This window comes from Passer domesticus, chromosome 5 (genome assembly GCF_036417665.1).
Source record: "Passer domesticus isolate bPasDom1 chromosome 5, bPasDom1.hap1, whole genome shotgun sequence".
Classification (NCBI taxonomy): Eukaryota; Metazoa; Chordata; class Aves; order Passeriformes; family Passeridae; genus Passer; species Passer domesticus.
Window position 1 is genome coordinate 21,516,693 of NC_087478.1, and position 11,016 is coordinate 21,527,708.

At 35.2% G+C, this 11,016-nt stretch overlaps 1 protein-coding gene across 2 annotated transcripts in view; it reads left to right on the forward strand.

The window, feature by feature from the left end:
* The window catches only part of FAM3C (FAM3 metabolism regulating signaling molecule C), a 28,300-nt gene extending 17,873 nt beyond the window's left edge, over positions 1-10,427 (forward strand). For both annotated transcript variants that reach the window (XM_064422288.1, XM_064422287.1), the window contains 6 exons: positions 37-160; positions 4,709-4,767; positions 6,287-6,337; positions 6,822-6,906; positions 8,872-8,998; positions 9,993-10,427. In XM_064422288.1, coding sequence (XP_064278358.1) covers positions 37-160; positions 4,709-4,767; positions 6,287-6,337; positions 6,822-6,906; positions 8,872-8,998; positions 9,993-10,082 — 536 coding nt within the window. In that variant the 3' untranslated portion in view covers positions 10,083-10,427. The remainder of the gene's footprint in view (positions 1-36; positions 161-4,708; positions 4,768-6,286; positions 6,338-6,821; positions 6,907-8,871; positions 8,999-9,992) is intronic.
* The last annotated feature ends 589 nt before the right edge of the window (positions 10,428-11,016 follow it).

An 11,016-nucleotide genomic window follows, 5' to 3' on the forward strand; every position in this document is an offset into this window, starting at 1 on the left:
TGTTCTCTAAAATCCTGATTTATTTCCTTTTGAAAGCTACAAAACCTCCAAGATACAAGTGTGGGATCTCTAAAGCTTGTCCTGAAAAGCATTTTGCATTCAAAATGTCAAGTGGAGCAGCAAATGTAGTTGGACCTAAAATTTGTGTAGAGGATAATGTGTAAGTATTTTTACCTGTTGTTTCTAAGTGTCTCTTTCAAATACTTAGATCACTTTGTACACAAAATCAGCAGTGTAAATTAGGGTATTTTTGCAATGAACTCCATGAAAAGGTCTTGTTGCATTATAACCTTATCTCTGACAAAGCACACTTAATGCTCTGCAGTAAATGCAGAAATGTATGTTGTTTTAATACATGCAAGATAGCTTGCACTTTGTTTCAGGTTTACAGACTTAGGAGTTGGGCTTTGTCAAGTCAGATGCACACCTGTCTCTAAGTAACTTGTCCTGGTGCCTCTAATAGTAATTCAGTGAATAATTGTATTGTTTTCTGCGAGTAATTTTTAAACTATATTTCCTCAGTACCAATGTCAGAATGTATTTTCTACGTTTCTTCCAAGGTTGCCTTCAAAAGGGGAAAATAATATTTTAATGATCGATAGTTATTTAACTGTGCTGATGGTAGCTAAGGTTAAAAAACTTTATATAAGTTTATATAAGTGAAAGGAAGAAAACAACTGCTTGAGACACAGTTTGGATTTAACTCTTCTTTTTAATAATGTTTTTGACACAGTATTATCAATAATACTGTGCATAAAGCATTTAGCTGAGTACTTTTCAGTAAACCCCCATAATGGGAATATTAATATTTATTTTTAGACTGTGTTTTTCCTCTGAGTGATAATGAGCAGGAACAACCTGAACGTGCAGCTTCCTATAACATAATCTAATCCACTTGATTTTGCAGGTGACATGTCAGAAAAGACATAATGTCAGTGTCGTTGGAAGGGGATTTTTTAAAAATATCAGTCACACTTAATGCTTTTGCCTTCCACTTGCATTTAAGCTACTCCAGTTCAGCTGTTTCTCAGCTCACACTATATTAGTACAGATAGCACACAGCAGCTGGTGCTAATGAATTCTAGAGCCAATGGCAGCTTCTCTGTGGACAGCAGAACCCCACATAATAATTAAATAGAATAATCCATGTATTAAAAAAAAATCACTTTACTCTCCAAAGTAACTGTAAGGCTAGTCTCAAGTGATCTTCTCTAAAGAGAAGGCTGTTGTTAGCACCAAGTATCATTCCTGTAGGGCTGGCTGAGCTCAGGCTTGCTGGCTTGTGTGGGGGTCAGTTTGCAGCAGAGCATCGGCGTGGCTGGGAGCTCAGCAGGAGCTCACCTGGGCACCCACGGGCTGCTCCTTCACTTTCCATTCTTGCTGCTGACTGCCTGGGTGACCTTGGGCAGGCTGATCTAATCTCAGCCTAGTATTTCTGCTGGTGTTACAAAACGTGCTACTGTCTCATTCTGGTTGCTTAATATAGGAAGCTTAATATCTGTGAAGACTTAAGCTGATGTAATGATTACAAGTTGTGGGAATGCAAGTAATGTTTTAATTTCAGGATTGTAGGGTTGATTGTTTGGGATTTTTGACTTTTTTTTAATGTCTTGCTGACTGATTAAATAAGAAGAGTTGTTTTGGGTTTTTTTTTAATTTCTGTCCAAAAAAAAAAAAAAAGAAAAATCGCCTACTAAATATTTTGCTGCAGAAAGTGATGAAAAAAAAAGTAGTTGCTGGAAAAAGTCCTCTAAGAAGGTACTTCAGTGCCCAGCTTTTGGATTCTAAAGTCCACCTTTCCTTGGCAAACATCTTTCTGAATTCCATCAGAGAGGAACTGGTCATGTCTGTCTAAGTGTCCACCAGGAAATTTGATTGATTTTATATGATCTCCTGCTTTGCTTATAAGAGGTTTTATTTCTCTGAAAAGCTCTCAACATGTAGACTGTAAATTTCTGTAAGAACTCTAAACCTGATGAAGGGCTGCCCTCCTGTGAGAAGCTGTTGCACTGCAGCCTGTTGTGTTAGTGATGATGCACAAGTTGTCTCAAGGGTATAAAGTGATGTATCAGAGCTCTGAAAAAAAGTCATTTCCTCTTGGGTAGCTCCTTTTTTAGAGATACTCTGTGAACTCACACTTGCAAAAAGGCTTTTCTTTTTCTGATTACCTTGTGTTCTTCATACTTCCAAGACAGGACAGCAGGAATGAATTTTCATAATTTGTGAACGATATTTACAAAGTAGAGTATTTTTCCTATGTATTAAATGTAAAGATGTCACTTGGATTATGAAAGCACTAAAGTTGCTGATACAATTCAGAATGCAAATAATCTGTCACCTTCTCTTTTTTATTATATAGATATTTTAATGTGAGACAGGATTTCTCTCCAGTTCGGTTCTGATTTCTGACAAGTTCAGTTATAGCCTTGTTCTATATTGGGAGGCCATAATCCAAATTAGAAAAAAACCATGCTGGACTCATCATCAAATCTTAAATATTGTAGTTGCTACTTCATGGGCTTTTTAGAAGGGGCTATATTTACTTCTATACCAGCAACTCTTCCATGCAGTTTTACTTTAGTATGAAGCCAGTTGCATGATTGTGCCACAGTTACCCAATAACAGAATGTTGTACTACATTCCTTTAGTAACTAGTAATTCCTGTATTGATCATTGTAGGTTTTATCTGAATCCTTTATAACTTTATGCATGGGTGGAGTTTCAGAGTCTAGTAGCCTCAGTATTAGATATTTTTCTACTGCTACTTATTTACAAAGAATTTTGTTAAAATGTTAAAATGAAAATAATCTTTCTTTTTTGTTTGTGTTTTGGGGTTTTTTGGTTTTTTTTTTTTTTGTTTTTTTTTTTTTTTTTGTTTTTTTTTTTTTTTGTAAATTATGTGCCTGCTAAATTTTGCAGGAGGAAAAGAATGGGTTCAGAATTTCATTGCCTTTATTCATTTATGTTCCAGTCTTTATTTACCATATATTTTTTTTGTTTAGTATGTTTTCTTGCTCAGATGTGACATGAAAATCACATGATCAGAGCAGAAATTATCCTGCAGTGGCTAAAATACTTCTGGAGTTCCCTACTAACCAGAATTGAATTCTGAATTTCAGCAGGAAATTTCAAGTGTTTTCTTTCAGAAATTACTGAATTATAGTTTTAATTTCAATTAAGTTTTTGCCAGATAGTATAACTTAAGGGACTACCAAAAGAATATGAACTCTATCATCTCTGATTACTAGTTCTTTAAAACCTTTTAAATTCTCTCTTCCAAGAGTTGCCCTAATCTGGTAGTCTTTCACAGCCTCTCTGAATACTGAGTCTATTTCTGATATTTGTCTATTCAGTTTGTCATTCCTTTAAATTTTGGCTTCTTTCTTCATCCTGGGTGCAAAAGATAGCACCAGAGAGGAAGATTTTTGACGTTCTTCTATGATAGACCATTTCTTGTTCCTAGCCTATCACTAAGAAGTTGGCAGGAGAAAGCTGACATGGAAGCTGTGTGTGTAAGGATGCATTGCGTGGTGTTCAGACATGACCAGAAAATCATATTGCCGAGGAAGAAATGTGAAAAACTTTTGAACATAGCAGGATTGTACACATGTGCAGCCCCTTCCTAAAGCCAGCCAGGGAGGTTAAAGAAATCCTGATTGGGATGGAATTAAAGCATCTTCTAGAGTCTGTTTGTAACTAACGACATGTGTGCACCTATAAGCTTTTGCTGAGATGTTTTCTTTGTTCTCAGCTGAAGGCTTCTTCATTATTTTAAATTTTGTAATTGTTCCAAACTTCTATTTGTCCTGTTTATGTTACCTCTTTTAATCCTAGCTTAAAAATGTTGATGTTGGGGTATTTGGGGCCTGAAGGCAGAACAGAGTTGTTCACACTGTGTGAATTGCCAGTGAACAGGGATGAGGAGGTCTGGAAGCTTCCTCCCACTGGAGTGGTACAGCCACCAAGGTCTAAGGCGGCACAGCATCCTACCTAAATCTTAACATTCCTGTTACCTCTTCTTTACTACTCTGAAGGGCTTCCATTTCACAATGGGACACTTCAGCCCCTTTGCCTCTCTTCAGTTTGGTCAATAAATTACTGTCATAGATCCTGACATGGTTTTGGGATGTGTGATTGTAGTCCAAGATTGTATGCAGCTTTTGCTTGAAGTCCTGTCAGTGTGGTAACTATTTTTCTTGCATTTAGGTTTCCTGTTACATGTATGAGTGGCTAAGTGCTTTGCCTTTCTTATTTCTTCATGTGAATTTTAAATGCTTCTGTTCAGTTGGCTTTTAAACTCATTAACTCATTTTTGTTCATTGTGTGCTTGCAAAAAAAAAAAAACTTAAAATATTGGTTATGTAACTGTGCTGAGCTTCACAAATAAATATCTGGTTATTTTTTAAAACGTGAATAATATAGCTACATAAACAGCACTATTTTTGTGGCACTTTTAATATACAGATGTACTTTGAAACCATGATAAAGCAATGAAATGAAATCAATACAGCTGAGGATACTTGATATATTATTCTTAATTCAGCGATGCCTTAAGAGCACAGATTAGTTCAAGGAGATTTTGCTTCATTTAAGTACTCATGAACATGTGGTCTTTTAACTATGTCTCTCTTAGAACTTGATCCTATTTAAAACCAGAAATATTTCACATCAGAAGATTGCCTGATTAAAAATATTTATTTTGTTGCAGTTTAATGAGTGGAGTAAAAAATAATGTTGGCAGAGGAATAAATATGGCCTTGGTCAATGGTAAGTGACATTTTCAGTGGGCAGATTGTCTTCATTTTCAAATTGTTTCTGAAATTTAAGGTGAAATACTATGGGAGGGTGAAAGGCAAGCACCAAAACGAAAAGGAAGTACTCAGCTTATTTATACTGAGATAATTGCAGATATTGGCACTGACACCTTGTTACAAACCAGAAAAAACTCAGTGCATTTTTGTTTCTAAAAATGGGTTGTAAAAATAGTAATGTGGAGTGTGGTGGTGATTGTCTTTTTGATACATCATGTAAATTCCTAATGCAAAACCAGAAAAAGATGTGAGATGCATGCTGCTTCTTTTGACCTTGTGTGTTGCCACCACTAATTAAACTGTAGACTGCATTCTTCTGTTCTGTTTTCAGTGAAACTTCTTTAGCATCTTTAGCAGTTTTGTTACCACACACAAAGACCAGTTCATTATTTCTTCACTTGAATCAGTATATTTGGTTTATAGACCTTGTCCATAAATGCATCTTGTTAAGTAATTGTGTTCTGAGTTTGTCATTTTCATTAAAACCAAACAAGTTTAGCTGTGTGTTACCTTGAAAGCTGAACTGAATGTCAGCACTGGCACATTTGTCTTTAATGTGTAGGAAATGATTCCTTGTAGCACTGAGATAGCACTTTGTCATTTCACTGCAATATAAATTATTGTTATTTGAAGATCGTACTCAGATTTACACCATCTAAAGCATAACTTGAACAATCTTCCTAATCCTCTATTGCTTTCCTAAATTGTCTCTATCTGTTCAAAAGCAAAATACCTATGTTTGTATTTTATAGCTCCAGTCTTTCTGTCTTCCAAACTTTAAATGAATGCATATATTAAAAAAACCCCTCCACCTTCCATCAAATACTCCTTTGTAGACAGCATAATAAGAAAAGGTAATGAGATATACTATATTGTCCACTTGTTTCTATTTATTCTGGATGTTTAAATCTACTTACAGTAATAAGTCTATAGCAAAACATGCAGTCTAATTTTAATCTTTGTGACTTTCCATATAGCACAAAAGGCAGTCTATAGCTATACAATTTTTGCACAACTAACTTTAAAAAAAGGCAGCTATATGAACTGAATAGTCTGTGTTGGTTTTAGAGCCTGTGGGTGTTTTCATTTATTTCAGATTCCATTTGAAGCAAAATCAGAATTTTGTCTACAATCATAGAATGGTCTGTGCCTAAAGGGACCTTTAAGATCACCCAGTCCCACCCCCGCTGCCATGGGCAGGGACACCTTTCACTGGACCAGCTTGCTTAAAGCTGTAACCAGCCTGGCCTCCAACACTTCCATGGATCTTCTCACTTTTTTCCTCTTACTTTTCCGTGCACTTTTTCACAAACCTCTACACTGTTTCCATAAAAGAGATGTTACCATAACTCATTTATCTAGTGTCTTCTGCAGCACTTTGTCTGAAAGAGTGTAAGAAGAGTTGGGCATGTTATCTGTAAAACAATTTTGGCTATATTTGATGGCACCAAATGTTTCTTTCTTTTTTCCTTCAGGTAAAACAGGTGAATTATTAGATACCAAGTTCTTTGACATGTGGGGAGGAGGTAGGTGCAATTACGCTGGTCAGAGAGAAATGACAAATGTGCTTTTTTTCATCCTTCTTATCCAGACTCCTTTTGCTGTGTGATTTAAGGTGATAGTTAAGGGAGTGCTTCACCTCTAGCTTTGTAATCATGAGAGAGTGCAACTTTGAATAAACATAAGTAGTTGAGGTGGGAGGGAATGGTGTGGTTAATCAGACAGACTTGTTCTCCAGAGTAGTTCTCATTAGTGGTTCTGTCCTTACACAGTAAGGATTAAACTCTTTCTATGAAATAAAGAGTTCTCTGATGCATTTTAGCTTTCTCTCACTCTGCATCTTTTTATAAAGGTATGTTTACAAATTTTATATATATTCTATATATAAATATTATATATTATTTCTACAAATATTCTTAAAAGTAATGTCTTTGCAGAAAGACATTGCAGATGTTGAAATACATAATTTTTGCTTATTATTAAACTGTTTCATGTTCTCTTTCTTTTCAGATGTGGCGCCACTTATTGAATTTCTGAAGACCATCCAGGATGGAACAATTGTGTTAATGGCAACATATGATGATGGTGCAACCAAGTATGTAATTGATTTTAAATAGCAAATATTGCTAACATTTTTGCATGCTGTTGTATACCAAAAAAAATACATTATCACACAACTACTCCTAATAGGATTTTGTCCTTCCAAAATGACAGATTTGAAACTATACTTCCAGTTTTTTTAGTTTTATAATGCAGATGTGATTTGGGCATAACAGAAATCAAACTAAAACTAAGCAGATATAGGTGTGCTGATTTTTTCTTGCTGATAGCTCATTCTGTCTTAACCTAGTAAATTCAGATAGGTCCAGATATAGGAACATGATTATGAGCACATACTCTGGTAGGAAGTGTCTGTTCTATCCAGCACTTTCTTCAGATCATCTCCAAGACAGAATTTGGTGATTACAGGATGGCAGACGTATTTCCTAACACGCCTTGCCTGTAGCCATACATTTAAAGTCACAGAAGTTACTAATGTGAGCCTTGTATTTTTTGCCCTGAGTGTTTTACTGTTTTATCCCAAAGCTATTCAATTTATTAATCTAGTTGTAGCCTAAGAGGCTTTAGGTCTCCTGAAACATTGTCTTCCAACTTTCACAACTTGGGTCAGTTTCAATAGATACTAAAAATTGCTGTGGAATATGTGTTATAATCCACTCCTCACTTAAGTCAACCTATCCAAAGGATTGCTTTTCACAGTGAAAATTGAGACTTCTTTCCTTTTCCTCTGTTGTTTTACTAATAATTAACTTTTTTGTCAATGTGGTCTGTATGATTTTTTTCCTCTTTTGGTTCAATTTGTTGTCTACAACTTCTCTGTATTTTTGATATAGAAGCAGCTTCACTATGACTAAGTCCTGATTTTGCAGCATGCAATCTTTACAGTAAATAGTCCAGTGTGCTTACCTTCACTGCTTTTGGGAAAAAAAGAAAGTAATTTTTACTTAGGGTATTAGCCAAGGGTGGATCTTCACTCTGTTGGTCTGTTCAGTTGTTTTGTTTCTTTACATTTTACATTCCTCCCTTTCTTCTTTGATATTTTAGATAATAACTAGGGTTAGTTTTACTTCAGTAAACATGTTATAGCTGATGATTTTGAAAGTTTATTTGCAGATAGAATACAGCTAAACTAGAATTTGTGTTTGGCCTTGTCTTGCTGACAGAGAGATCTACTGCTTAATGACAATACTACAGCTACCACTGGTAGTTGATAGTAAATATAAATGCCAGTTCTTGGAAACAAAATTGTGAAGAATCAAGCTGTCCTAATGCTTGAGAAAGTTGGAGTATAAGTTGGGCAAATAACCTGCACAAATTTATTTCATAAATTTGGCTAAAGTGAGTCATACAGCTATATCTCAATAGGTAGTAGTAATCAGAAGTTTTGTGTCTTGTTTGGCAATCAGGCACATTAAGTAACTTAAAGGAAGAAATAAAGAGCTGCTATTTGGAGATGTTGGAATGATATATCATCTTAGAGAACTGTTTTCCTTTAGATACTAAAATTATCCTACTTGGGTTTACAGGCACTGAACCATGCTGTGAAGCAGCATTCTGAATTTTGAATTAACTTCCTCAAGCAGATGAGAACTTATTTCAGATATTCATTTCATTCTTGTAATCTAAAATAGCTTTTGCTTCATCTACACTTCAGTTTGAACCTGCAAACAATGTTCACTTTAAAGGCTGACTTTTTTAGTTGCTTGGAGAACTGCTAACAGAACTTGAGATGTATAAATGCTCACAGGAGAGGGTTCTTGGATTTTGTTGGTATAGTGGTAGGTTTATATCCTGGTTCCTTGAGATTATAGTATGAAAGAGCAGCGCTCTTGCATCAGGTGATTTCAGAACTTGCCTTACCTGATTCTGAGAGATAGATCTTGCCCAATATTGACTGACTTAAAGTATATTAAATTGGATGAAAGCAGACTGGTGCACTGAGCAATGAAAGCTCTGAGGGTATGTATTTTATTCACATATGAACTCTGGTTTGTTCAAGGCTAAATGAGGAAGCTCGGAGACTGATTGCTGAATTAGGAAGCACATCCATTACTAACCTTGGCTTCAGGGACAACTGGGTCTTCTGCGGTGGGAAAGGAATTAAGACTAAAAGTCCATTTGAACAGGTTTGTGATTCTTTAACTTCCTGGCATTTAACAGCTTGCATTAATAGAGGCATAGCATGTTTTCTAAGTGCCATGCATTTGTTCAAGATGGGTATCTATTGCACAGTCTTATTTTCAGGTTTTTTCCTTTTCTTCCTTTTAACCATACAAAAATAAGATTCTTTGGTGACTCATAAGAAAAAAAAATCCTATATGGTGTAGCTCTTACTATGCTAGTAACTAGATTATTCATCTTTTTGGTGAATCAAATTAACCTGAAGAACTCAAAGCTTTCTGCCCAAGTTGTGTTTTAGATGCACTAAGAATGGTGAACTTCCAAGAGATAAGTGGGTAGTTAAGGTGCTGGTGTTCCCAGCTGTTAGCTTTGCTCTTCTCTCAAATTGCTGCCATCATAAAATTTGTGAAATAGAATATATTCCCATACTTTAGCTGTTACAATTCAGCATGTGTCAATGTTGCCTTTAATTTCTGGTAGAAGTAGATTTGCACTAGCAGAGTAAGGTTGTGGTTTTTTCTGCCAGCTTTCTAAGGGAGGGGAAACTAAGTGCAGAAACAGTAGCAGACTCTTGGAGGCAATAATGTCTTACCTGACTGTAGATGGTTGTTTGGTGGACAAATAAAATTTTCTTTCAAATCTCACTATTTGTTTTCATTGCCTTGTAAATTTAGCATCCTTATTTATTTTTACCTTTATGCTGAAAAGGCTAAACGACATGCTTTAATGCAGTTGGTAATTTCCTTGCTTCTCTCATCCTAAGCAAATATCTATAATAAAATTTAAAAATGTTTTCCCTCTATGGCTTAACTTTTTACCTGAGCAAGTGACTTTATATGGTGAATTCTTACAGATTGTTATGTATGATTCAAAGCACAAAAGTTAATAATGTTTTTTCTTTGTCCATGGCCTGAAAATAAGTACATATATTAAAGCTATGAGTTAAAGCAAAAGGATAAATGACTTTGTTAACAGCAGATTGATATTTTCCATTTATAGCATATAAAGAATAACAAGGACACAAACAAGTATGAAGGCTGGCCAGAAGTTGTTGAGATGGAAGGCTGTATCCCTCAGAAGCAAGACTAAATGAAAATGGAAGAAAAGGAAAAATACTATGGAAGAAAATGCACTTTCTGCTATTATTAGAGAGAGGGCTATGAAGGAGACTGTACTGTAAAAATTATTTTTAAAGCATGCAGCCATCTTGTCAGTGTGTGCATGAGCACTGACATTTTGAATATTGGGATTATTTATTGCTGACACACATAGAAATTCCTTTTGTAAATATGTCCAAAATAAAAGAAACATCCAATCATTTCTATGCAGGTTTCTTAAAAGCACAGTATTTAGTTTGCCTGTGGTAAATAATACTTGTAGATAACTGGCTAATAAATAACGTATGTGGACAATAAACAGATTGTGACAAATGTACTGTCCTCTTAACAGTGCAATGTTGCTGTGACTATGTAAACTCGGTGAAATATTTCAGATTTTAGTAATACATTAATAAGGAGCTTTAATTTTTTTTATCCTCTGCCTTTTTAATGGCATCATCAATTTTTATTAAAACTATTTGGTTATTCTAATATCAAGTACTCCAAAAATTTATTTTGTAGTCCCCTATCAAAACTGAGTAATGAGCAAAGGAAGACTACATGATGGTGGTTACACTAAATATGCCGTGAAAAGCACAATAGAATTTTTTTTTCTGTCTTTCGGGGATGAACTAAGGTAAATGTGTAAATAGTATGTGAGATATTTAAAAGCAGCTTGGAAGAATTTGTACTTGAAAGTGTTTGCTTTATAGAAGGGACTGGCACATTAAGCAGCAGTATTGTGGCTGAATTTTTCATTTTTTATGGCAGCTTTTGTACTGCTGCTTAACCATTGATTCTCCCTATGGCTGTTCAGCTGCAGTGCCTGGTCATGCAGTGCATGTGTGTAATGGAAGAGCTTCCTCTTTGGGTTCTAACATCAGGAATAAATTTCCCATCACAAAGAGCCTGTTAGAAAGCAGTCT